Source organism: Lipotes vexillifer, unplaced genomic scaffold (genome assembly GCF_000442215.2).
Source record: "Lipotes vexillifer unplaced genomic scaffold, Lipotes_vexillifer_v1.1 scaffold4391, whole genome shotgun sequence".
Lineage (NCBI taxonomy): Eukaryota > Metazoa > Chordata > Mammalia > Artiodactyla > Lipotidae > Lipotes > Lipotes vexillifer.
The window spans coordinates 2,216-28,907 of NW_006780733.1; the positions used below are offsets into that span (position 1 = coordinate 2,216).

At 42.4% G+C, this 26,692-nt stretch overlaps 1 protein-coding gene across 1 annotated transcript; it reads left to right on the forward strand.

The window, feature by feature from the left end:
* Nucleotides 1–3,274: 3,274 nt before the first annotated feature.
* LOC103089263 (acyl-coenzyme A synthetase ACSM1, mitochondrial) lies at nucleotides 3,275–25,454 on the forward strand (the record flags this gene model as incomplete). Its single annotated transcript, XM_007454153.1, has 9 exons — nucleotides 3,275–3,466; nucleotides 12,470–12,680; nucleotides 14,927–15,134; nucleotides 16,918–17,058; nucleotides 17,846–18,005; nucleotides 19,941–20,020; nucleotides 22,411–22,534; nucleotides 24,730–24,810; nucleotides 25,353–25,454. Coding segments are annotated over exons 1-9 (1,299 nt in total), but the record flags the coding sequence as incomplete, so codon positions are not given.
* Nucleotides 25,455–26,692: the final 1,238 nt, after the last annotated feature.

Sequence of the window (26,692 nt, forward strand, 5' to 3'; positions counted from 1 at the left end):
ATGTTAGACAGCTCTGAATGTGGTGGGCTGTGGGAGGAGGGTACCAAGAGGGGTAAAAAAGACCCAGAAGTTAGACACTGGAAAGAAAACTCCATTATGCAGAAGTGTGTTCACAGTATATAAGGTGAATGCCTTTTATTAAAAAAAATCTTTTTAGGGCTTCCCTGGTGGCACAGTGGTTGAGAGTCCGCCTGCCGATGCAGGGGACACAGGTTCGTGCCCTGGTCCGGGAAGATCCCACTTGCCCTGGAGCGGCTGGGCCCGTGAGCCATGGCCTCTGAGCCTGTGCGTCTGGAGCCTGTGCTCCGCGACGGGAGAGGACACAACAGAGAGGCCTGCGTACCGCAAAAAAAAAAAAAGAAAAAAAAATCTTTTTAATATTTAACATGGAAGGGGCTGGCCTCAGAATTTGCTGGGAGTTAGAAGGCACCTCAACATTTATTGAGCCCTTATTCTGTATCAGACTCAGTGCTGGCAAAGTGATTTATATTGACTATCTTGCTAATCCTTGTGGAAGCCAGATAGTGGGTATTCCTACGATGCCCTCAAGTTTGGAGACATGAATGGTGGTCAAGATCCCTGAGCTGGTACCCAGTGGAGCCAAACCTGGCTCTGTAACTCTAGGATCCCCTAAAGCACGCTAAGGATGTTGCCTCATAAAATAAACAGCTTTTCAGTCCAAACGCTTGTGAAATCCAAGCTCTGTTGCAAGAACTCGTCAAGGCACTGTGTACCAGTCATATGGGATTAGGGTCCATCTAATGACCTCGTTTTAACTTAATTACCTCTTTAAAGATTCTGTGTCCAAATACAGTCACGTTCTGAGGTATTGAGGGTTAGCACTTCAACATATGAATTTTGAGGGGACACAATTCAGCCCATAATAAAGGATTAATTAATTTCCTCATTATTTCTCTTGGTGGTGTTTTGGTTTTTAGCCACTTATTAAGGGGTTGTTTGCACTGTCCTTGAGTATTTTAAGGAGGATCCTGCAGTGATGTAAACACCTGGGTATAAAAATAGCAACTGAGTCTGGTTTCTTGCTCTCAATGAGCTCATGCCTGTGGGAGAGGTATGTGTTGGAAAAAATAGCAGGAAAAGCAGGTTTTAGAACTAGCTCTGCTCCTAAACTTGCCTTGAAACCTTGGGGAAATCCCTGTCCCTCTTGGGATGTTGGCCTAGAATGGGGGTTTTAAGCTCAAATGTCGACAAGAGCTGGATAGGTACAGTAAGTGCAGAAGCAAGTAGCTGTAACAACATAGGGAGTAGTGGAAACCCTGTTGAATTGGACGACATTCCATTTAATTTTCAGCTCCAACCAGGTTGGTGCCAGGTTGAAATAAAGGCCCAGTGTTGCCAGGCCTTCTGAGTTTTCAAGAGAAATCTTCGATTCACATTTTAAATGAAATCTCCCAAATTTTAAATCATTGGCAATTCAAATTTTTTCCTCCAAAGGATGAGGGTCAAACATCTGAGCCAGCTGATTATCTTAGGGTCTTTCTTCCCTTAAGTGCTCTGAATAAAAGACAGTACTGTTTATCGACAGGCACTAAAGCGGAAGGGGACATACCTTAGTTCATGTGGTCTAAGGGTCCACACAGACAAGGAAACTCTAAGGGATGAAGCTTTCCCATATCTGTCCTCTTTTCTGGACAGTAGCAGGGTTCTGAGGACAGCATCTAAATTAATTGGGTTTAGGTTATTGCGAGTCTAAACAGGTTGAAAATAAATTGAGTCAAGTTTTATTGATCTCTTTTATGGGTCTGTTGTCAAACAGTGTTATCTTATTGCTGAAACGGGGAGGAGGCTTAATTGTTTGCGGTGATGCAGTGCTTGAACCTCAGAGCTATTTGGGAAGCGGCTTTCTTCTCATAGAACAGAAGTTCTAGCTTAAGCCAATTTTCACAATCAGACTTCAAGAAGCATCCTAATAAATGAGCGTTCTGCTCCCATGTTAGAAGCATTTGTTGGGATCTGGAGTGGCAAAGAAACTTTATTTCATAGGTCAAGTGATGGATTGGTAATAGGTACCAGGAATGCTGTCCTGGGGAAAACCCCGAGGCCAGATCCCAGTCCAGTAAGGAAGGTGCTGTGATATTAGCCTCCTCCGTCCTGAGTGTGGTGGTGCATATTTGTCAATATTCTTAGAGTCTCCAGTGACAGAAACCCAATCTCAGGCAGGAAAAACTGTTGGCTCATAGAATTCAGGACAGGATATTACCAAGACAGGGGTAGAGATGCAGACGGGCCTCAGGAACAGTAGTTCTGAACCAGAGACTTGCATGCCTCTGAGATACTCTCTGCCCCTTATTTCCATGTCTCTGAAATCTTCCATGTTTTCTTCACTCATGCAGAGCAGCTATCTCCACATGTTAGGAATTCTAGCCACCGACAGTTTCCAAAGTGTGCATTTCATGGCTTCCACCAAGGAGAGACTGCCTTATATACCCTTTAGTAACAAGCACACACACACACATTTTGGAGAGGGATTATGATTAGCCCAGTTTGGATTAAAAAATCGTGGGAAATGACTGCTCAGCTCTGGACCAGTCAACTTTGAACAGGGGGTGGAATCATCTAAGAATATGTTAGTTTCCATGAGAACCACACATTTGGGCTCGGTGGGAAGAGAGGTCTCTCCAGAGCAAGGATAATAAGAGGTACAGGACTTTTATTTTTTTATTTTTATTTATTTTTATTATTATTTGTTGTTTGTTTTTGCGGTACACGGGCCTCTCACTGTTGTGGCCTCTCCCATTGTGGAGCACAGGCTCCGGACGTGCAGGCTCAGCGGCCATGGCTGTCGGGCCCAGCCACTCTGCGACATGTGGGATCTTCCCGGACCGGGGCATGAACCTGCGTCCCCTGCATCGGCAGGCGGACTCTCAACCACTGCGCCACCAGGGAAGCCCCAGGACTTTTAAATTGATGAGTTTCTACCAAAAAGGGGATGAACACATGGCTGCCATCCCAGGGGGTAACAAAACGAGAAGGAGACCCTCAGAAATATGTGCCAACCTTATCTGGTAGCTATAGCCCCTCCCCATCAATTTTGGCCTCATCTGGGAAGAGAAATCCCCACCTAAATCAGTAAGTTGTGCCTTGAAATTCCAGTGAGCTGCAACAAAGTCATCACTCTAGCAGTTAGCCAGGAATGTGGCTTCATCTTGTGGAGGAAGTTCCTGCTCTAATGACCGACGTGTTAGCCGCGTCTCTTCTCAAGGCAGCTGGTGGCCTGAGAGTTCTGTGCCTGCTTCCTGAGGACCGCTGCACCATGCAACGGCTGATGAAGTTCCGGGTCCTCCGGGACATCCACAGATCCCGCTGCGGCTTCTACCCTGCCCCTCAGCACCTGCGCTGCCAGTCTTTGTCGGGAGCTGGAGCCCCAAGATGGAATGACTGTGATACACCTGAGGAATTTAACTTTGCAGGTGATGTACTGGACTACTGGACTCAAATGGAGAAGGTAAGGAGGCACCCATGCTGGGGGGTGAGAACAGGGTCGACCTCTTGCTCCTAGTAGGTTGAGGGGCACAGAACTAAGAATGGCTTTTGGCTAAGCCTACAAGTATCATGAAAAGCTTATGTTTTGGGCTTCAATTCTCAGCCTGGACACTTCCTCAATTCTCTGAGCCCCAGTGGTTTTATCCGTGAAATGGGGATAATCTCATTTAAGAAACAAGACAGCAGGTGGAAGTATCTGGTACACAGTCAGGTAACTGTGACCAAGTGTCAAGTTCTAATCACAGGTCAGCAAGTTGATTTGGTCTGGATTCTCACCTTCAACTACTGGAACTGTGAGTCTAACTAGAATTCATCTCATCACACTTGGGCTTGACTTCAGGCTACACCGAGAGGGAGGGTACAGGCAACCTGACTGTGCACATGAACACCTGACCATGTAACAAAATCATGTCATCTGTCTTCCTGTGAGGATGGCAAGTACATCTGGAGTCTTCCCTATCAACTGCCTACTTGAGTGTGTGGCTTTAGGGTGTGTCCAGAGAAACCTGTCCCTGTGGTCTCTGCAGAAAAATGCACGTTCTTGGTTTGTCTTTTACCAAGAGACAGACCAAGAGAGGAGTTGTGGTAGACAGTGGGTGGTGTTCCAGCTACTAAGTCCCAGCTGGTAATGTCCACATTGTGAAAACCCACTGAACACTGTCTTTGTACAGAAGAAAGAATTCACCTAAGATGAAGTCAGAGAGTTGATGTATTTTTAATTTCCCATGAACATACATTCGTATGTTAGTATTCAAAGCTTACATGCTTTTTATAGGGATTTTTTTCCTACCTCCATCTTTTTCCTTTTTCTGAATTTCCATAATTAACTCCAAGGAAAAGAGAGCCCTCAGTTATGGAGAGCCTTTTTTTTTATCAAGTACTTTGCACTTATTATTCTGATTAGATGGACACTTTAATTATCCCCATTTTCCAGTTGAGGAAACTGAGGTTCCAAGGGTCAAATAACCTGCAGAATTCACATACCTAATAAGTGAAGGAGCAGGATTTGGGTCCAGGCTGTCTGATTCTATAATCCACTGTTTAACCTGGTCTCACAATCTGACGATGTCCAAACATCTCTGCCTTCAGACTACAAACTGACTTTCAGCACTGCCCAGACCAAAACTCAGGTTAGACCTTTTGAATCATGAGAAATGGCTGAAGAGGCCATCATTTTTTTCCTGCATTTATCTTCATGAAGTCCTTATTAGTTCACACATCAACCCCTGGAGATTATCACCATGTAAATATTTGCCCAGGGAATGCCGCGTCTTTGTTGGGTCATTGTCAATTCCTCCATGTCTCCAAACTTCTCCTACCCCCAGCATCTCCACCCCATTTACATTCATTCTCACAACAGTTCTGATCTGTCTGTTTCTACTTTTCCAATTGCCTTGATCATGATCAGTGTCTCTCTAGTGACGTATGGTGTCTGACACCCAGCAATCCCTCAGTACACCTTTGTGGAATACATTAATTTTGAAACTTGCCTTATGAACACTGTATGCATGGATGTTGCTCCCATGGAAGACCTTCTAGAGGGCCCGCCACCATAGTCCACTCTGGCTTTCTGGGCCTCCCCTTACAACTTAACAAGCATCATTCAGAAACTGATCCATAGCCTAATCAACAACACAACCCAAACCATAACAAATAGAATTTATTTTGACTCAATTTTCAACACATTTTACTTATTAAAAATGTTAAGTTAGAAATCCAACATCTTAATGTAACATTTTTTAGCATAAGCCAGGCAACATATGTCCGGGGTGGAAAATATAGTCACTCATTCGGGCCACCAATTTACAACCCCTGACTATCCTTGGGAATTAAACTCTGTATTACTCTAGGCTCCAAGGATACTACACTCCAACTGATTCATGGATCAGCCTCCCAAATCTATTCATGAGAGGTCACGTTCATGTCCAAAATCATTCATTCTGTCTCTTTGATACTGCATTCATTCATTCAGTTAGGATTTAATGAGTACCTAACATATGCCAAACACTATTCTAGATAAGATAGGGATAGAAAAGTAAGCAACGTACAACGCTCCATCTTTCCGCTTTTGATAGTGTGATTCTCCACTTCATGTCTCAGGAGAGATGAGTACAGCATCTGTGACATTGACTTCTGTTTGTTTGGGCAAAAATCATGACAGGAGCAAATTCTTACCACCTTCTGATGTGATTTAGTAATAAATATTGCTCAATAAGTGTAGTGTCTGATACGTGTATTGTCACACCAGCTTTTTTATTTTACTTCCATTTATATGGAATACTTTTTTCCATCCTGCGACTTTTTCAGTCTGTATGTGACTTTAGATCTGAACTGAGCCTCTTGTAGGCAGGATATAATGGGTCTTGTTTTTTTTTTATCCATTTAGCTACTGTATGTCTTTAGACTGGAATACTAATCCATTTATATTTAAAGTAATTATTGATAAGTATGTAGTTATTTTTAAGTTGATGATCTCTTAAGGTCAAATGCATTCTAACCACCCTATATTTTTACTGTTCCTCCCCATGTTTGTTGTTTTTGATGACATATTTTACATATCTTTCTTTTGCATATCCATTAACTACTTATTGTGGGTATAGATGATTTTATTACTTTTGCTTTTTAACATTCCTACATAAGTGGTTCCTTATCTTGGAGAAGTGGCCTAATGCAGGAGATGTCCTATGGACCCAGCAGCACACTCCCCTCTGGTCACCAGAGTTATATGCTCTAGGGTTGAATGCTCTATGGTTCCCCCCTCTATGGGCTATGTGGGTCCTTCTGTTGTGGCATGGCCAACTACCGTGGGTGCACTGGTAGTCAAGGCTGGCCCCCAGACTGGTTGGCTGAAATTTCCTGTCTCATGTAGTGGTTGCCAGCCTATAGCCAGGGATGGTCCCTGATGTGGCTGGCCATGTGGCTTGGGATGTTCCAGGGCTGATCTTGGCTCACTGATGTGTGAAGCTGGATCCTGGGTAGCTGGCCATGGGGACTGGGGCACCTGGAGCTGGTGTTGGCCCACCAGTGATTGGGGTTATCTTTAGATTTAATTTAACCCTGAAATTCCTTATTATTCCTTCTTTAGATTCTAGAGTTGTTTATTTATTTATTTATTCAATACATATTTAACAAACATTTACTATGTACCAGGTACTCTTCTAAGTGCTTTGATACAGAATTTAAAAGTTATCACTAATTTTTTGTTATTGTTTTATTGAGATATAATTGAAATATAATTATCACTGTTTTCCTAATAAAACAAAACCCAGCAGTTTTTCAGGTCAAACCCTTAACACACTAGCATTCACATTGAAATATTTAGACATAAAATCTGGGGTTTTCATTGCAGAAATGCTTTTGGTAATGGATTTAACTTTTTTTTTAATAGATAGGAGGTTTTAAGATTTCTATTCATCAACTTTGGAAAGTTAACATTTTTTAGCAATTTGTTTATTTCATTCAAAATGTCATAAAGTTATTTTTTGACATAAAGGTATTAATATTTTCATTATTTCTATTTTAATGTCTGTAAGATTTATAACAATGTATACTTTTTAATTCTTGATAAGAGTTAACCAATTTTATAAATCTTTTCAAAACCAGTTTTGGTTTTACTGATATTCTCTCTTGTGTGTTTGCTCTCCATTCCATTGATGCCTACTGTTATCTTTATTATTTCTTTCCTTGTACATTCCTTTGACTTAATTTGCTATTCTTTTTTCAGCTTCTTGAGATGGAAGTTTACGTCCTTACTTTTAAGCCTTCCTTCTTTTCCAATATCTATATTAAAAGTATAAATTCCCCACTAAGCACTCCTCTTAGGTACATTATACAAATTTTGATATGTCATATTTTATTATCATTAAGTTCAAAATATTTTTTATTTGCCTTTTGATTCTTCTCTGGCCCATAGATTACATAGAAATGTATCGGTTAGTTTCCTGATAGTTGAGGTGGGTTTCTCATTGTCTTCTTGTTAATGATTTCTAGCTTAATTCTATTGTGGTCAAAAAGTATACTCTGACTTTTGAAATTTCTGGAGGTTAGTAAACATTCAAAATTCAATGGAAGAGAATGTGAGTTATATCATTGTTGGGGAAAGTGTTTTATCTATGTCAATTAGGATTTAAATTCTATGAAATCTATCATATTCTATCATTAATTTACAGAAATGATAGAAATTCTACTTGTATTTCATTTTAATTAAAATTGAAGCAAGCCCTTTCTATAGGCAATAAATTCTTATGTGTTTTAACATTCAAAAAGAATCGTCTCATTCATCAATCACATGATTAATTGATCTACTTTCCCATCTTCCTTCTTTGAAGTATATTTTAGTTAGAGATTAACAAAGAGTAGCTATGTAGGTTTTTGTTTATTTAAATCAACTGTTTTGATCTATAATTTACCTAGAATACAATTCACACATTTTATGTGAAAGTTTAATAAGTTTTAGAACATTTCTACCACCTCAAAAATTTCCTTTTGTCCTGTCCTAGTCAATACCCACCCATCCCCACCCTGAGCCCCAGGTAGACACTAATTTGCTGTCACTAGCCATTATATTTCTCTTTCCTAGGGTTTCATAGAAATGGAATAATATAAGATGCACTCTTTTGTGTCTGGATTCTTTTACTCAGCATGTTTTTGAGATTCATTCATACTGTCTTGTGTATTACTTCTTCATTCCTTTTTATTGCTGAGTTAGTGTTTTATTTTTTAGATCTATTTCTCAATTTCCATTGGCTTCAAACCTCGCTGCATAAAACTTTAAATCTCATATCCAGTTTAAAGGTTGTGTTTTATCTTCTTGAAAACATGCTAATCTTAATATCACATTACCAGATTAATTCTGAGCCCCCCAAACCGTAAATCCTTAAGCAATATCTTCTTCAAGTTGCAAGAGTTAAGAGTCTAAACTTTTGTCTGAATTAAAACAATTGTTTTTACTGTGATACGCCAAACTTTCTATCACTTTGTAAACTCATACAGAAATATTATATAATCTGTTCCCCTTATATAGACAGTGCACAACTAGTCATTTATCCTTGCTAACATTCCTTAATCTGTCGGAGAATATTTTTTTTCATAGCACTGATTTTTCCATAGATATGAATATATGTATATACATATATTTGTGTGTGTGTGTATGTATGTATATATGTATATAAGTCTTATCTCAGGGGAGACACACTCTTTTGTTCCAATCATATGAGGCAAAGATGGTAGGATCATGTTTGCACATGTGTGGGAAATAATTTCTGGAAGATTATACACCAAACAGTTATCAGTGTTGACCTTCAGGAAGTGACAATGTGTTGAGAAATTTGAAGAAATTTTTCTGTTCATAAGAAATTTTTCTGTTAGTAAGACTGTGCGTTGCCTGAACTTCTACTCTGAACATGCTTTGCTTGGGGAATTAAAAAAACTTTAAAAAATCGTTTTGCTTGGGGAAATTAAAAGACTTGATTTAAACAAGAAAATGAAAATTGTCCATAAACATTTAAAACTGTTTACATACATGTGTATATATATGTCTTGTTCACCATTGTATCCTTTTGGTCTAAGGACAGTACCTAAGAAATAATGAGAACTTAGCAAATATATATTGAATGAATGAATGGATACTATTATATAAGTTTGGATTTAATGTAAATGTGGTTTTCCTTTTCTAAATTGATGTTGTATTATAAGATTTTTTATTGCAAAAATATTCTGAAAGCTTTCTTAATTGGTTTTATCGTATTCCATCACATGGAAGTAACAATTCTGTTGACAGCATATAGTCGAATTCTGGGTTTTTTATCCATTTTGCCAATCTAGTTCTTTTGATTGGGGAATTTCATTCACTTACATTTAAAGTAATTACTGATAAGGATGATGACTCTTGCCATATTGTTAATTGATTCCTTGATGTCTCAGCTTTTGTGTCCCTCAGTTCATCCCTTACTGCCTTCCTCTGTATTTAGTTGATTTTTTGTAGTGATATGTTTTGATTTTCTTTTCGTTTCCTTTTGGGAATATTCTGTAGATAATTTCTTTGTGATTACCGTGGGGATTACATATAACATTCCAAATTATAACACTTCATTTGAAACTAATAACAACATAACTTCATTCACATACAAAACCCTACTGTTTTCCAGTTCCCTTGCACCTTCCTATATTATGTTATTGATTTCACAAACTATATCTTTACATATTGTCTACCCATTAACATAGATTTATAATTATTTTTTATGCTTTTGTGGTTTCCATACAGTGAAAGAATAAAAAGAGAAGTTATGAACCAAAATTATAACAATACTGTTTTTATATTTGTCTTCGTATCTATCTTTATTAAAGAACTTTATACTTTTATTTTTAAGTTACTCTCTAATGTCCTTTCATTTCAACTTAACTCCTTTTAGCATTTCTTGCAGGGAAAGTCTAAGGATAATGAACTCCCTCAGTGTTGTGTTTTTTTTTAATCTGAGAATGTCCTAATTTCTCTGTCATTTAAAAAAAACTAATTTATATTGGAGTATAGCTGATTAACAATGTTGTGATAGTTTCATGTGCACAGTGAAGCAACTCAGCCATACATATTCTCCCTCTTTTTTTTTTTTTTTTACTTAAGTAATTTATTTTTGGCTGTGTTGGGTCTTCGTTTCTGCGCGCGGGCCTTCTCTAGTTGCGGCGAGCGGGAGCCACTCCTCATTGCGGTGCGTGGGCCTCTCACTGTCGAGGCCTCTCTCGTTGCGGAGCACAGGCTCCAGACGTGCACGCTCAGTAGTTGTGGCTCACGGGCCCAGCTGCTCCACGGCACGTGGGATCCTCCCAGACCAGGGCTCGAACCTCTGTCCCCCGCACTGGCAGGCGGACTCTCAACCACTGCACCACCAGGGAAGCCCTCTCCCTCATTTTTGACGGGCAATTTTGCTAGATATAGAATTTTGGGTTGACAGTTTTTTTTTCTTTAGCACTTTAAATATATAATCTCAGTGCCTTCTGGTCTTCAATCCACTGTTAATCGTATTAAGAATTTCACCTGATGAGTCAGTTTTCTCTTGCTGCTTTTAAGATGCTCTCTTTGTCTTTGTCATCTGTAGTTTGATTGTAATGTCTCTCTGTGGGTGTCTGGGTTTTTCTGCTTGGAGTTCATTGACCCTCTTGTATTTGTCTCTCCATGCTTTTCCCCAAATTTGAGAAGTTTTTAGCCATTATTACGTCAGATAAGTTCTATGCTCCATTTTCTCTCTTTTTTCTCCTTCTGATAGTCCCATAATGTGTATATTGGTCTATTTGATTGTGCCCCATAAGTTTCTTAGGCTCTGTTCATTTTTCTTCTTGTATTTTTCTTTTTGCTCTTCTGACTCAATAATTTTAGATGACTTGTCTTCAAGTGTACTGATTCTTTCTTCTGCCTACTGAAGTCTGCTGTTGAGTCCCTTTGTGAAGTTTTCAATTCAGTTATTGTATTTCTCAGCTCCAAAATTTCTGTTTGGTTCTTTTTATAATTTGTATCTCTTTGTTGATATTCTCATTTTGTGCATATATTATTTTCCTGATTTGCTTTAGTTCTTTGTGTTTTCCTTTAGCTTTTTCAGTGTATTTAAGACAGTCATTTAAAAATCTTTGTCTAGTAACTGCAGCCTATGTCTCTTTAGGGTCAGTTTCTGGAGATTCATGTTGTTACTTTGAATAGGCTGCTTCTCTTTTTCTTTGTAGACCTTGTGATCTGTTGTTAAAAATTGGATATTAAAAAAAAATAGCCTCCTCTCTCAGTCTTTGCGGCCTGGCTCCATGCAGGGAAAGACCTTCAATAATCAGTTCAGTACGAAAACTTAAGGTCTTCTCTGGCATGTGTCTTTCCTGGTCGTGTCCATGTGTTTTTTTTTTGTTTTTTTTTTCTAGTTTTGGCTGCTTTTTAACATTTTAACTTTCTTAAAAGTCTACTTCTTCTGGGGACTTAAATATTCTATTCTTTCTTTGTCTGTAGTCTCTAATCCCTAGGTAACCACAGGTCTACAGTTTCCACACACTGTGACATCTGCCACTGTTTTCAGATACCTCCAATATGCCATCATACCCATCTGAGCTCCAAGTCAGTCAAGACAGAAACCAGTGCCTAAGGCCGCCTCCAGACAAGCTAGAACGTTGCACACAAGTTTCAATCTTTTTCATCTATCCCAGGGGAGGGGCTGGGAATTGGGTGGTTTCCTCTGACTACACTGTACCACATCAGAGGGCAGGTAGTGCAAGAATAAGCAAAAACACCACAAAATTTCTTACCATTTTGGTTATGACTTTTTATTGTTTGGGCATTTGTTGGTTGCTGTGGATTTGTGACTCTTTTCTAAATTCCTACAAAGCTGCCTTAGTCTGTTGTCTACTTGATGTTTTTGTGAGGGAAAAAGGCCCTGGAGCTTCCAAGACTGACTTCTTGCACCTCTTGAGGTACCTTAATTTAAAAAATAATTTCCCCAAATATTCAGGTATTAAATTATTTTCTTTTATTTTGTTGTAATAATAATAACAGTAATTTTATTGAGCACCTACTATATGCCAGACACTGTTATACACACTTGACCTTTTAAAATAATTAATTTGAACTTTACTACATTCTAGGTAGTATTATTATACCCTTTTCATAGGTGAGAAAACTGAGGCACAGAGAGTAACCTACTGTCCATGTGGAACTGAGACAGACACATGGGGAATAAAATTGTAAGTCTTCAATAAGTAACATGAAGGCTCTTCATGGTTTTATGTGACTTAAGACGAGGGGGTTACAGTAGACCAGAAGACGTTGGCTGGATCACACCTCCCCCCAACTTCTCTTGGCGCTTATAAATGCTTTAAAATGGGATCTCAGACCTTGAGCTACACTCACAGTGGAATGTGACTGTGGTAGTGGATTGGCCACATTAGTGCCCCTTTCCTTTGAATCAGGAAATAACATGTAGCATATGGTCCTAACCAGGAAGGCAAGAGAGGTCCAAACCCAGCCCTGTGGTGGGTGAATAATCAAGGGGATGAAGTGAAGTGGAGTTTCAGAGAGATGACAGACTTAACCCGTCGTGCAGCCAACGTCTTCACACAGACCTGTGGCCTCCAGGAGGGAGACCATCTAGCCTTGATTCTGCCTCGAGTGCCTGAGTGGTGGCTGGTGATCGTGGCCTGCATCCGAACAGGTCAGTGACCCAAGCAGACCTTTGGGCTCACCTAGAGCCAGTTTGTCCTGAAATATTAGGTGCTTTCTCTTCCCCCCAATTTTTCTTCTTCACAGTCTTTCTTTTTCTCAGACTCACTCAAATATTATTTTACTCCTTCTCATCCACTCTCTCCCTTGTACTCACACCCTCTCAAACACAATGTCAGAATTCTCTCTCTCTCTCTCACACACACACACACTTTCTCTTACACAGTCTCAGACATTCTTGCTTCTTTATAAGATTCATCAATTGTTAACGTTTTGCCATATTCGAGCCCTCTCTCCCGGTGAGTCATTTAAGAATCAGTTGCAGACACTGTGACACCCATAAACACCAGATAAACACTGCAGCATGCATCTGCTAAGATCCAAGACATTTCCTTCACATAACCACAGTAGAGTTACCACACAAGAAGTTTAACACTGATGCAATAGAGTTACCTGATATACATCCATCGTCAAAATTCCTCGATTGTCCCAATAATGTCCTTTATAGCATTTATTTGGTGTAAATCAAAAATCCAGTGCATTGCATTTAGTTGTTATATCTCCCCCGTCTCCTTTAATCTAGAACGTTTCTCTACGTTCTACACTGTCTACATGACGATGACAATTTTGAAGCGTCTAAGCCAGTTGTTTTGCAGAAGGTCCATCAAACTTTGTATTTCTGACTCCTTCATGATTATCATCAGGTTAGACATTTTGAGCCCAGGTACTAGAAGGGCAATATTGTGTCTTCCTTGGAGCATCACATTGGGGATATATATAAAGTTGGTTTGCCCTGATATCATTGATATTGTTTTATCACTTTAGAAAGGTAGTGTCCACCTTTGTAAAGGTACCTTTTCCTTTTGTAGTTAGTAAGTAATCTGTCGTGTAATATTTATGGGACTGTGTGAATATCCTGTTCCCCAGCTGTCTTTCACCTTATGGTTTGCCAATCCACTGATGATTCTTGACTGAATTGAACATTTTAATGGTGGTCTTTTATTAGGATTTTCTATTTATATCATTCCCTCTACATTTATTAGTTGGCATTCTTCTATAGAGATTTTCCTTTCCCTTTTAATTGCTTATCTATGCATTAATCTATATAATCAGTATGGGACTCATGGACTCTTTTTCGAATCACTTCAGTTGTTCTATAATGCATGCTCATACAACGATATGTCGTGCTCTTGGTCACATATTCTCTGTCTCATGTTTTCTCACAAATAGTTGATTAATCCATCAAGATCAAGAATTAACAGCAGTGGCTGAGGGAGTATAGAGAAGCCATGCCATCTGTATAGTGAAGAGATGGTCCATGAGAAACCCAAGACATGACTTGAGACCTCTGGGATAAGAAGAATTAAAGAGGAGTAGAAGCAAAGGACGGAAATTCCAAGGATGGTCATAGCACATGGAAATGCTTAGAGTCAGGAGTAGCCTATCCGAAGAATGGTCATCTTGAAATAGAGAATAGAGTTGTGCGAGAGAAAGATGGAGAGTGAGCAGTGCCCTGAGAGTCAGGATGGGGAGTGTGGTGTTTTCCTGGAGACAGGGTCCAGGTGTTAGTGGGGAGAAGAAATGTGGAGGGGAAAAAGTCAGTGCTCTGTGGAACTAAGCAGGCTAATAATACGGAAGGTGGGTAGTAGGAAGATTCAGGACAGGGCATCTGGTGGAGAAATTAGAATGCAATAGGGGCACACAAAGACTTGAGCTAATTGTTGGTGACGGAAGATGGAAGGGAAAGTAGAAAAGTTCAAAGGACCTTGTAGTTAACTTTGGGTATGACGAACGAAGGAAAGAGAGGAAATTTAAGATGACGCAAGGAACAACAACAGATGACCAGAGATTCACGATGACAGGAGGAAGTGAGAGGAGAAAAATGGGGGCAGGGAGGCAGAGTCAGGGACACTGTCCCATATCCTGTGTAAATTTTTATAAAGAAGGACTCACCTGTCTACTGGCTAGATCCATTTAGAGCAGAAATTATTAGGGCAGGCTTTTCAAATTTTAGTGTGCATAGAAATCCCTTGGAGATCTTGTTAAAATGCAGATTCTGCTTCAGTAAGTTTGGGGTGGGTTGTGAGATTCTGTGTCTTAGGCGGTGTTGATGCTGTGGACCATCCTTTGCATACCAAGAAGTTAGGGGATTTCTTTGCAGATAAACCAGATCTGACAGCCAAGGTTGTGAGGCTGTGAAAGAGATACCAGAACAGGCAGTTTCTTTCTCATCCCTAGGGATCGTCTTCATGCCAGGGACCACCCAGATGAAGGCCAAGGACATTCTCTACCGACTACAAGTGTCTAAAGCCAAGGGCATCGTGACCACAGATACCCTTGCCCCAGAGGTGGATTCTGTCGCTTCTGAGTGTCCTGCTCTGAAAACCAAGCTCCTGGTGTCTGACCACAGCCGTAAAGGGTGGCTGGACTTCCGATCACTGATTAAGTGAGTTTCTGGTCTGATGAATGTGCTTTCTGAGGAATGGCAGGAGAAAGCCACTCACTGCCTAGTGCTGGTACAGAAGCAGCCAGTGGGAGGAAGCTCACCAGGTGTGAGCTTCTCTTCACAGCTATGTCACTGACCTGCTGTGCAGCCTTGGGCTAGTTCCTTCTCCTCCCTTGGCTGCAATTGTTTTATGTACAAAATGAGGAAATTGAACTTCTGTGGCTCTCTCACTAAAATATAATCACCCCTGTGCAGAGGAGATGTGTAAAGTCAGAGGGTTATTGTGTTGCATATTCCTTGTAGGTGGGGAATCTGAAGTATTATTTTTATGTAAATAATTAACAATTAAAGAAGCTGAACAAAAGGTTCAGATGAGTTTTTCTTTTCTTTCTTTTTTTTTTTTTTTGGGGGGCGGGGGTGGTACGCGGGCCTCTCACTGTCGGGGCCCCTCCCGTTGCGGAGCACAGGCTCCGACGCGCAGGCTCAGCGGCCATGGCTCACGGGCCCAGCCGCTCCGCGGCATGTGGGATCTTCCCGGACCAGGGCACGAACCCGTGTCCCTTGCATCGGCAGGCGGACTCGCAACCACTGCGCCACCAGGGAAGCCCTCGGATGAGTTTTTAAGGTGAAACTGAGAAAAAAATGACAGGCAGCTTTGGGAGCAGACACTTTCCATGTCCTAGGGGGTGGGTGTCTATAGGGACACCTTGAAGGAAAGGTTAGGGAAGTGCTGAAGGTGAGAAAGACCCCTCCACCTCCAAAACTCTGATGCTGCAAGCCTTAGGGCATTTTTCTTATCACACACAAACCATGCTGGATTTGTTTTCTTGAGGTACTTCCACAGTTTTTAAAGCTCTTTACGTCAACCCCCAAGGGCAAATATTACAGTGAAATCACATCGTATGCTAGATTCTGAAGTCGGAGAATTAGATGAAAGTAGCTTAAACAAAGAATACTCATTAAAACTCGTCTAAATTGCCCAGACTCAGTATGGTATCATTTCTCCACAAGAGCCAGGGCTCCCTCCAGCACTGGGATTACTTGCAGCCTCTCTGACTGCGTACTATAGGAAGCTTGCATTTACAATTGTAATAGGCCCAAGAAAGAGACTCTCAGCCAAGGAGAAGCTCCCCAAGAACCGAGGCAGACGGAGGGAGCTACGGATTCCACCTTCCACCTCTAGCTCATGCTAGGGCAGATGTACATACATATATTCCTTACACTGTCATTCTCCCTAGCTTTCTCTTTCCCACCCTTCAACACCAAGTTTATGAGGTTAAATTCCCGTGAAGCTAGTCTGTGTAAAATACAAGGGTAGCAGTGTGACTAAAAGCATAGTATATGGATCACACTGTCTGAGTTTGAACCCTGGCTCTGCAACTTGCTGGCTATATGTCTTCAGGTAAGTTACCTAACCTCTCTGAGCCTCAGTTCCCTCATCTACAAAATGGGCATAAAAGCAGTACTTGCCTCTTAGGGTTTCTCCGAAGATTGAATGAGTTCTTATTTGTAGATCATTTAGAGCATTGTCTGGAATCATTGGAAATACTATTTCAATGTTTATTAAATTAAAAATAATCCATCATATTTTCCCATTTTTTCAAATGAAGCAATGTCAGTCCACCTATCCAAGTCACCCATAAACTTTGTTTGGTGCCTAATGCTGGGAGTTGCAAACCCCAGTTTTCTGACTTCAAGCCTCATGATTGTTTCTTTTGCTTCCCCAGAGGATGGAAAAACAGGAATCGTGACTTCTGTCCTTTTGTATTGAATCCCTTTGCAGGTCAGAATCCCCAGTTCACACCTGTATTAAGTCAAAGACCCTGGACCCAATGGCCATCTTCTTCACCAGTGGGACCACAGGCTTCCCCAAGATGGCAAAGCACAGCCATGGACTTGCTTTGCGATCCTTCCTCCCTTCATGGTAGGAGAGAGGCACCAACTTAGAAGCTGGGCCACAGACCTGGGGTGAGGTGTGCATGTGTACGTGTATGTGCTGGGAAACGAACTCCTGGTGGAATTGACCCCGTGCTGTTTGTGCTTTCTGCTCTCTTTGGTTCAGACCCCTAAGGGTGTGAGAAGTATAGGCTAGGTATGAGTGTTTGCTGACAGAGGCATCTGAATGACAAAGGAGGCACATTTGGGTCCTGCCTGAGCACCTTTACAGGAGGCATGGAGGAGATGTGGGTGGAAAGAGCAGGCATTCTGCAAACCACACAAATGACAAGCCCCTGTGTCCCTGTCAGTAGTTCCAGGGTCTGGTGGGGAAAGATAAAGTGCTCCAGCAATGTGACCTTACGTGACAGGTCCTCTCCTCTCCTTGATTGTGGACAAATCCGGCATAGAGTTTCCCAGTCATGAGCTGTTAGGGAAAAATCATACCTGGAACTAAGCCACACCAAGCGACTGCCCTAACCTGGAACAAACATAGAGGCTGAAGCTGGGTTATAACCATTTAATCAGTTTTAAACCAAACGCTTCTCCCTTCTCTCCATCCCCCAACTAGTAATATTCAAAGCAGACCACGTTCTATATACTTTGTACCTTATTAACCAGACCAGGGAGACAGAGAAGGCTTTTTGTAGATAGTTGGCATCTGTGCTAATGATAACAACTGAGTAGCAAAATCCTGGAGGAATGCGGATGGAGAGAAGGGAAGGATAGTATAGTAGTCAGAATGGTATCTGAGGCTAACTGTATTTTGGAGTTAGCAGGAAATTACTGCAGCTGAAGACGTCTGATATCCTCTGGTGCCTGTCAGACACAGGCTGGATTCTGGCTGTCGGAGGGTCCCTGCTTGAACCATGGACAGCGGGGTCTACAGTCTTTGTCCATCATCTGCCCCAGTTTGACCCCAAGGTCATTGTACAGGTAAGAAGACGAACCTTTCGATATCAACAAACTACCGGAAAAAACTCATTTCAGGTTCAAAAACTGGATCCAACTGAGAAAATACTTTATTAGCAAAGAAGCCTCTTAGTATAACTCTTAGCATAATATAACCCTGGCTATGGGTTTCTCAAATGTGAAGGACTGAATCAATCATTGTATCAGAATTACATCAAGAGGTAACTTTGAAGAAAACACATATTCCAAACCTTTCCCTAGACGTATGGATCAGACTTTGTGGACCTGGGAACCAGAATATACGTTTTGAGTAATGAAAGCAAACAGAACAAGCTCAGGTCTCCTGGATCCTGGATCCTGGCTCTACCAGGGCCAGGTAGCTGGTGTGTGAATGTTGTATTTGTGTGGCTACTCAATTTAATGACATATTTAGAAGCAAAGGCCTTGGAATATGACAGATCTAGTTTCGTATCCCGTGACTGACATTTATTAGGGGTTTACTTACCACTCTGAGCTTCAGTTTCCTTATCTGTAAAATGAGAGTCTTAATGGTTACTATCTCCCCAAAATTGTTGGGAATATTAATGAGATGACATAGGAAAGGTGTGTAAAGTGCTTAGCCCTGAAACTAGCCCAGAGAGAACACTCAGTAAATGGTAGCAGTTGCTGTTATGCATACACCATGATAATAACTGAGGTCACCTGCGTGAACTCCTTTAACGTATTTCTCTTCACTTAAAAATTGTCTTTGTGTCTCCGCTCACTCCCCTGCTTTCTGTCTCAGAGGCAGACCTGCCCCTTCACCTCTCAACGTCCAGCTCCCTCCCGACACCTGCTGCCGATCTGTTCTTTCCCCTGCCCTTGTGTTTGGAGCCCCTCTCTATTAATCTTTAACTCGTTAAACCTTTTCTCCTGGATTTGCAATCTCTCACTTTTCATTGACTCTACTCCCTCAGTCCATAAACATATTCAAAGTTCCTCATCCTAAGAACACCTGCCCTTCACCCTGGTACACCTCGGACCAGCCCCGTCTCTCCTCCCTTAAGGTCACATTGCTCCACAGAACATTCTCCACTTGCTACAGCTACCGCCTGTTCCCCCAGCTCATCCCTGAACACTGTAGTCATCCAAGGCTCTGCCCTCAACTTTCCCTCCCCTCTAGGCAGCTTCCTTTACTTCCATTTCTCCAGCAGGTACATTCACTCAGGTGGCTCTCAAAACTGTCCAGTCTTCTCTCTCCAGGCTAGTTTCCGCCTGTTTTTCTGCTGGTTGGTTAAGTTCATCTGATCATCCCTCCAGCAGCTAAAACTGTACCTCCCACTTCTCATTCCCTGCCCCTATGTCAATATCTGCCTCTCCGTCATTATTTTCTGCCTGCATCCTGCCAGTCTCTGAGGCATAGAACTGCACAAACCACAATGAATCCACTTCTCTCCTTCCCCCACCAGGTCTAATTCTCCTTCCCCTACAAGGGGTGTCCCCAAAGTCTCAGTGCATTTTAAGCTTGAATTATTTCAAAGAACTGAGCCTACAAATTTACCCCAAGCCCTGCATTTGAAAGTTCAATTGTGTAATTTACTTTACAATGATTAACTTTCGTGAATTTTTAATAATAAACTTTTTAAATTACTTGGTTTCAGTCTCTCCTATTGAAGATAGGAGATAGTGACTAAAACGAAAAATGTTAAATTAAAAATTTACCATTCAAATTCACAAAACAAAACTTTCCCTTCATTCCCTCCCTACCCATCCCCTCAACTTAGACTTTCTTGTGTTGCTCCAATAGTACCTGACACATGCCATGTACGGAATTCATGCTCAATTTAGGTATACTGAAAGAATTAACAGATGAATAAATGGGCTCTCCTAGAGGAGAGGTCAGAATTAAAATGCTAATAACAAATCTATGTTTTAAATCTTAATTGCAAAAATAAAATTTTTTCTCTCCTAACTTTCTAGACTTTATTCAAATACCCTATTACCCAATGCTTTGCTGCGCCCTCTGTATTTCGAATGATTCTGCAGCAGAATTCCACCAGGTATGGTAGATGTGGCTGCGGTTGGTAACAGGAATCTTCGGGTGGGATTTTAAGTAATCTGATGCACTGTGGTCTGACTGATTTTAGTTATGGTTCTTTGAGGATACTGTGTGTGTGTGGGCAGGGCGGTAAATGTTGGTGGTGATATTTAGCAGCTAGTCTAATTGGTTCTTTAAACAGGATTCAGGGACCCAAATGAAACACTGAGTGAGCCTTGCATCACTGTGGGTTTTTTTTTTATAAACATTTTTGTTGTCAAGTAAACATACAGAAAACTATATAAGATATACATTTACAGATTAATGAATTGTTGAAAATAAAACAGCTATGTAACTGCTCACCGAAGGCCCCAAAATAGAACATGGCCAGTATCCCCAGAGACCTCCTCATGCCTCTCCGTCTCCACTAAAGGAATCCACTATTTTGGCTTTTATGGTGTTCATTTCCTTATTTTCCCTCATAGTTTACATAGGAAATATCCCTATAGACAAATTACTCTCCTTTACTTGCTTTTGAACCTCATGTAATCGTACATTATTCTGTAATATCTCGCTTCTTTTTTCAACATTATGTTTCTAAGAAGTGTCCATGTTGTTAAATAATGCGGGAGTTAATTTTCATTGCTGTATAACATTACATTTTATGAAAGTAGCACATTTTTAATCAGTTCTATTATTGGGCATTTGGGTAGTTTTCAGTTTGGGACTATTGATGATTAATGCTGCATTGAATTTTTGAACATGTACATAAACACATAAACACACATTGCTGTAGATCTTCTCTGGGAGAGGAATTGCTAGGTCACACTGACATTGCACCCTACTACCGTATTTTCCAAAGTATTTAACCAAGGTATGCTCCCCCTAGCAGGGTAGGAGCATTCCCATTGTTCCACATCTCTGACAATACTTGTTTTTGTCCAAGTTTTAATTTTTGCCAATCTGATGGGTATGTAGTATCACACTGTAATTTTATCTTTGCATTTCCCCATGTTTGTGGATTAATTTTTAGCTCACCTGAAGTCTGCTCTTTGAACCCTATGGTTGTTTATGTATCTTTTAGCGACTCTGAAACTGAAATGGCTACTTCAGAATCAGAGCTAACATGTTTTAGACATAAAAGACTTAAAATATCAAGGAGTTCAATTTATGAAGACAACTGAAATACAGCTTGATTTTATTCATGAACCCTCAATCTGACAGAATTCTGTTTCCAACTGTATTTCCAAGCTCATATTACAGCTACTTGTTGCAACGTTCTTGAGATGGTGAACAAACCCCATACAAATTCCACCAGGGCATGAATATTGACTCTGTTGGAGACTCTGCCCATTTTATGTACTTTGGATAAAGCTCAAGAAGAATGAGGAACATACCCGCAATGAAGCCAGCCCTCCTGTCCATCACTACAGGCTCTGTATATATGAGGAGGGGGTGACAAGGGATTCTGCCACCTCCCTCATCCCTACGAGCTGGCTCAGCTCAGCCCCGTGCAAAGTGGTACTAAGACCCCAATCACTTCTACCCATTTTCTTCAGGGAATCCATCATTATTTTGTGATGGGTTTTGTATTATTTATGGAAATCTTCATGGGGAAAATAGATGAGAGGCTTTACATCGCACAACGTACCGAGCAAACGACTGCAAGTGTTCACAGCAGACTTTTCTGTTCTCCCCCAAATTCCGGCTCTCGGGGCTGTTACCTGTGATCCTTCTTCTCTTCACTTACATGAGCCCCGGTCTTCCTTGACGTCCTGAGCAATTCATTTCCAACCCCTAATTTGCGTTCTCCAGCCGGAAACACAAAAGGCCTTCAGTTCACATAAGCCCGCTCTAGCCCTTATGGTTTATAAAAATAACGCTCTTAGGGCTGCCCTGGTGGCGCAGTGGTTGAGAGTCCGCGTGCCGATGCAGGGGACGCGGGTTCGTGCTCCGGTCCGGGAAGATCCCACATGCCGCGGAGCGGCTGGGCCCGTGAGCCATGGCCGCTGGGCCTGCGCGTCCGGAGCCTCTGCTCTGCAGCGGGAGAGGCCACAACGGTGAGAAGCCCGCGTACTGCAAGCCACATAGAATGCTTAGAATGTGTTCCAAGCACACTTTTCTCCCTCTTGTTACATCAACATCCATATTCAATCCTGATCTCCCTGATTTAACCCATTAGCCTCACCACCACCACCAGCTACCCCTGCCAGATGAGTTAACAGGTACCAACAGGAAATGACTTCCACTTGGCCTTGACCATCAGTAAAATGCCCAGAAGGCAAGTAAGAAAGCGGCGAAGCAGAAGGATGAATGATCCAGATGAAAATGCTCTGAGCTCTCCCTGGGCCTGGGGCAGAGCGCCCAAGCCCAATCTGCGGAGGCTCTGTTGACACCATGCCTTCCCCTCAGTCTCAGGTTCCCCACCCTGGAGCACTGCTGTACCGGTGGAGAGGCCCTGCTGCCCGAGGAGCAAGAGCTGTGGAGAAGACAGACAGGCGTTCTGCTCTACCAGGCCTACGGACAGTCAGAAACGGTAGGTGAATGGTCCCTCTGGGCCAGTCAGGATGTGCTCGTCCACTGAGCCCAGCAGATGAGCTGAATCTTGCTATGAGTGCGTGCAGAGCACACAGCATTGCTCAAAGCCAGTGGGAGGCTCCAGAGCTCTAGGCTTATTTGTCCCAAATAAATTTGCAGAACAGACAGTTGTAGCTCATCAACTTGTCAAAAGACCGATGTGCTGAAAACTATTGGACAAAAACTTAGAAAGGGGTCTGAGGACATGATGTCACTGTACCTGTGATAATTAGTTTAAGGGAGCCCAGGAGGGGCACTGGCATAGAAGGCACTCTCCAGGAACATGGAAGCCACCACTGCAAGTCCTGTCCACTTCACCGTCCCTTCCTAGGCAGCAACCATAGGAGCAGGCTGGAGCTAGTCCCGGAAGTTCACTAGTTCATTTCTGGGTGTTTATGAGGAGAGCACGCAGCTTTGATTGTGAGACACTAGCAGGAAGAGAGATCTTCTATATACATGCCACACACACACACACACACACACACACACACACACACACACCCCACACCCCCCCCACACACATACACACAGTGTGATCCCAAAGAGGATCACTGACCAGTCAGGTGGGCAGGACATGCAGAGAATCATGCATGTCTTGAACCTCAAGGACTTTATCCATGATAGTGTGGGCAGGTATCTATCTCTCTTCTAACACATTGTTAATCCATTTCCGATGCTGGACAGAGCCACTTTCCCCTACTTCCGTATCATCCCTTTAGCTGACAGAGGGATGACTGTCATCTCAGAACCTGTAGCAAGATAGCTGTTTCAATCCCAACTGACATACTTGTCTGACATTATTTTGCAAAAATAAATAAATAATCAGTTACTGGGTCTGCTTCCGGGATTGAGAAATGTTAAGACTCTAGGACTGTCCTTGCTGGTTCAGTTTGCATTAGACAGGGAGGGTGAGGTTAGAACTACACGCTACACCCATGACACTAGTCCCTTTGCATCAACTATTCATAACAACAGAATACTCCCCGATACCCGGATGGCGCTTTATTTCTCCAAACATCTTCACACCTAACCACTCATTTCTGCAACATTTTCCACATGCCTGGAGTGTGAGCAGTGACATTGAATAGGGGAAAGTACTTTCTCTCTCAGGAGCTCAGGCCCCAGTTCCGATCTCAGCCTTGCCAGTTATAGGCTTCGAGACTATGAGCATACCACTGAATCTTGCAGAGTCTAGCTTCCCCATCTCCAAAATGGAAATACAATGCCAGTCTTGCCAGGTTATGATAAGGTAAATGAAAGAAAGTATACAAAGCTCTGGCCACAGTGTCTAACCCCTATTGCAGCTATGGTTGTCACTGTTGTTTTTAGGTAGGTATTGTATTTAGATGCTGGGGGTGCAGAGATGGATGGGACAATCTCTATTCTCTGAATGCTCATTATCTACTGAGGGAAACAGACAAGCAGCAGTACAAGTGTGGGGAAAAATACCACAGAAAGAGAATCTCCCAACTTCCTCTTATTAGGGACTGCATGGTAGCTAGTAGTAGTTGTTTACTGAATACTTGGTGTGTGCCTGGCGCACACTCACAAGCACTCTAAGCGGTAATGTTATAATTACCCCCATTTGACAGAGGAGGAGATCGGGGCATTACTTGGTACATAGCTAGTGAGTGGTGGCGTCAGGATGCAAGCCTTGGTCTCTCTGTGTGTAAAGCGCTTGACTTTAGGAAGATGATAATGTAGAGAACCATAAAGAAGGAATAAGGTTCATCAGGAAGCCATGGGGGCAGGGGCACAACGTAATCTGAATAATCTCAGCACAGCTCTGAGAAGCAGCTGAGGCAGCGACAAGTAAATGGTTGTTGAATGTACTCATGGCCCTACCCGCAAAGGGACACATGTCTGGCATACAGTGGGCACTCCACACCCTACGTTACATGCCCACAGCCCTGGGCTCGCTCCTCTGCTTCTTCTTGGCCTCTCCCACTGGACTCTGTAGCCCCAGCACCGGGCTCAGGCCCAGCCCATGTCAGGTGCAGTGAATGTCTGCTGACTAGATTGGGGTCGATGCCTTCTAGCTTCTCCACGAGGGCTCTTTGCACAGCATCAAATGACATCTGTGAGCAAGGATGCTGTGTGTTTGTGATCAGCCTGGACGCTTCGCCAAGCCCAGTTCTCTTCTTTTGTGAACAGGGAATAAGTTGTGGCACTCTCCGGGGGATGAAGATCAAGCCGGGTTCCATGGGGAAGGCCATCCCACCCTACGACATTCAGGTCTGGTGGTAAAGACGTTGGCCGAGAGCAGTTAGTGCTCGGCTGGGGTTGGACCATTGTGTGACACGAGGTGACAGAACAGGTCATGCCTCCCGGTTGCCCTTCCTCTTCTCCGCCTACTTTTCCTCCGGTTTCCTGGGAGGTTTCAGTTGAGACCTGCAATGTCCTGGGCATGAGCGCAGCTTGCCAGGACAGCCAGAGGCCTCATGCACCGAGCCTGGGGCAGAGTACTTGCAGTAGCACAGGCGGCTCTCTCCACGGCAGGTGCCTTTAGTTTTTCCTGATCCGTGTTTTCTCGCTCGAAGACACATTTGTGATGTCTGTATATGCATGAAACACATGGACCCATGGCTGGGTTTCACCATTTGCTGATTTCAAAGGCTTTTGACAGTTTTATTCTATTTTCTGACAGGGGTCCTCTACCACACACCCCCTCCCCCAACTACCCCCACTGTGTCACATGAACGAGCCAGGCAGTGTTTGGGTGGGGCAGGCGTGTTGGGGATCCCTGCAGGGTGGGATTCACAGGTCTCTTGCTCCAGATCATTGATGACAAGGGCAACATCCTGCCGCCCAACACTGAAGGAAACATTGGCATCAGGATCAAGCCCACCAGGCCCATAGGCGTCTTCATGTGCTACGAGGTAAGGACACCCCATCTGCCCCCACACGGCCCAAGAATCCTTGCAGGGAGCTGTGTAGGTGATAAGGGACTGGACTCAACTCTGCATCCTGAGACTTCTTCCTTCTTCCTTTATTGACTCCAAGTCAATGAAACCTGTTCTAATTAATCTCAAAGCCCATAGTGTGTTCCCACATCCCTTTCTGTCGTAACCCATCTGGCACTTATGGGCTGACTGTTGGGGTAGAAAACAGCCTGGCTTCAGAACCACCAGACTTAGGGTCCAGTGATCTCTTGTGGTTAAGAATGCTGGCTTTGACTGGGTAACCACCGCAGTTACCAACAGGGTGCAAACAAATCTATTAATCTCACTGAGCCTCCAGGGGCGCTATTATCCCCACTTTAAAGAGGAAGAAACTGCAGATTGGAAGCTTTACGTGTCTTTCCCATGTCAAATAAATAATGGCAGGTCTAGGATTCAAGGTGGTGTGTTTTGGACCCCAAACTCTAAATGAGAAATCCAGGGACTACAGAAACCTACAATAGAGTATAAGGAAACCTGCTGTAACTCTTCATCAGACAAACCCTAGCTAGCAGTGGCCACTAAGAGGAAATCCTCAGCTTCCAAGATGGACCGTAGAAGGGTAGACAGACCCTGAAATTGATCTCAGACTCCATCTCCTTTTTACAAAGTCACAGCCACTGGTGTCACTGTTGTGCTCACACTGTGGCCTTGGGTGGGTGGGTGGGGTCCTGTCCCTCTGTGGTCCTATTGTCCAGAAGCAATCATGCAAGCCTTAGCCTTAATTCTCAGTAGCACAGTGTAAAGGTTGAATAAAAGGGAAAATGAACACAGACTAACAGGTGTATAGATCAGCAGTTCTTAATACTGCCTGCACGTTAGAATCATTTGAGGGATTCTGTTTTTTTAAATACTTGGATCCAACCACAGAGATTCTGGTTAAATTGAACTGGCATGGTACAAAGCCATGACTTAAAAAAAATTGTACATAACATATTTTATTTAGCAAAGATGTCTTCACATATGGCCACACTGATTTCCTTCATTTCACATGTTCTCATGGCAATGAGACATGTCACTCTTCCACTGAGATCTGTTGGCTTATATTCTGTTCTTTTATTTTCTTTTTATTGAGGCGTGTATATATATATATATATATGATATAAAATTTACCCTTTTCTCCATTCCTGAGCATACCGTTCAGTAGCACTGAGTAAAATTTACTATATTGCACAACC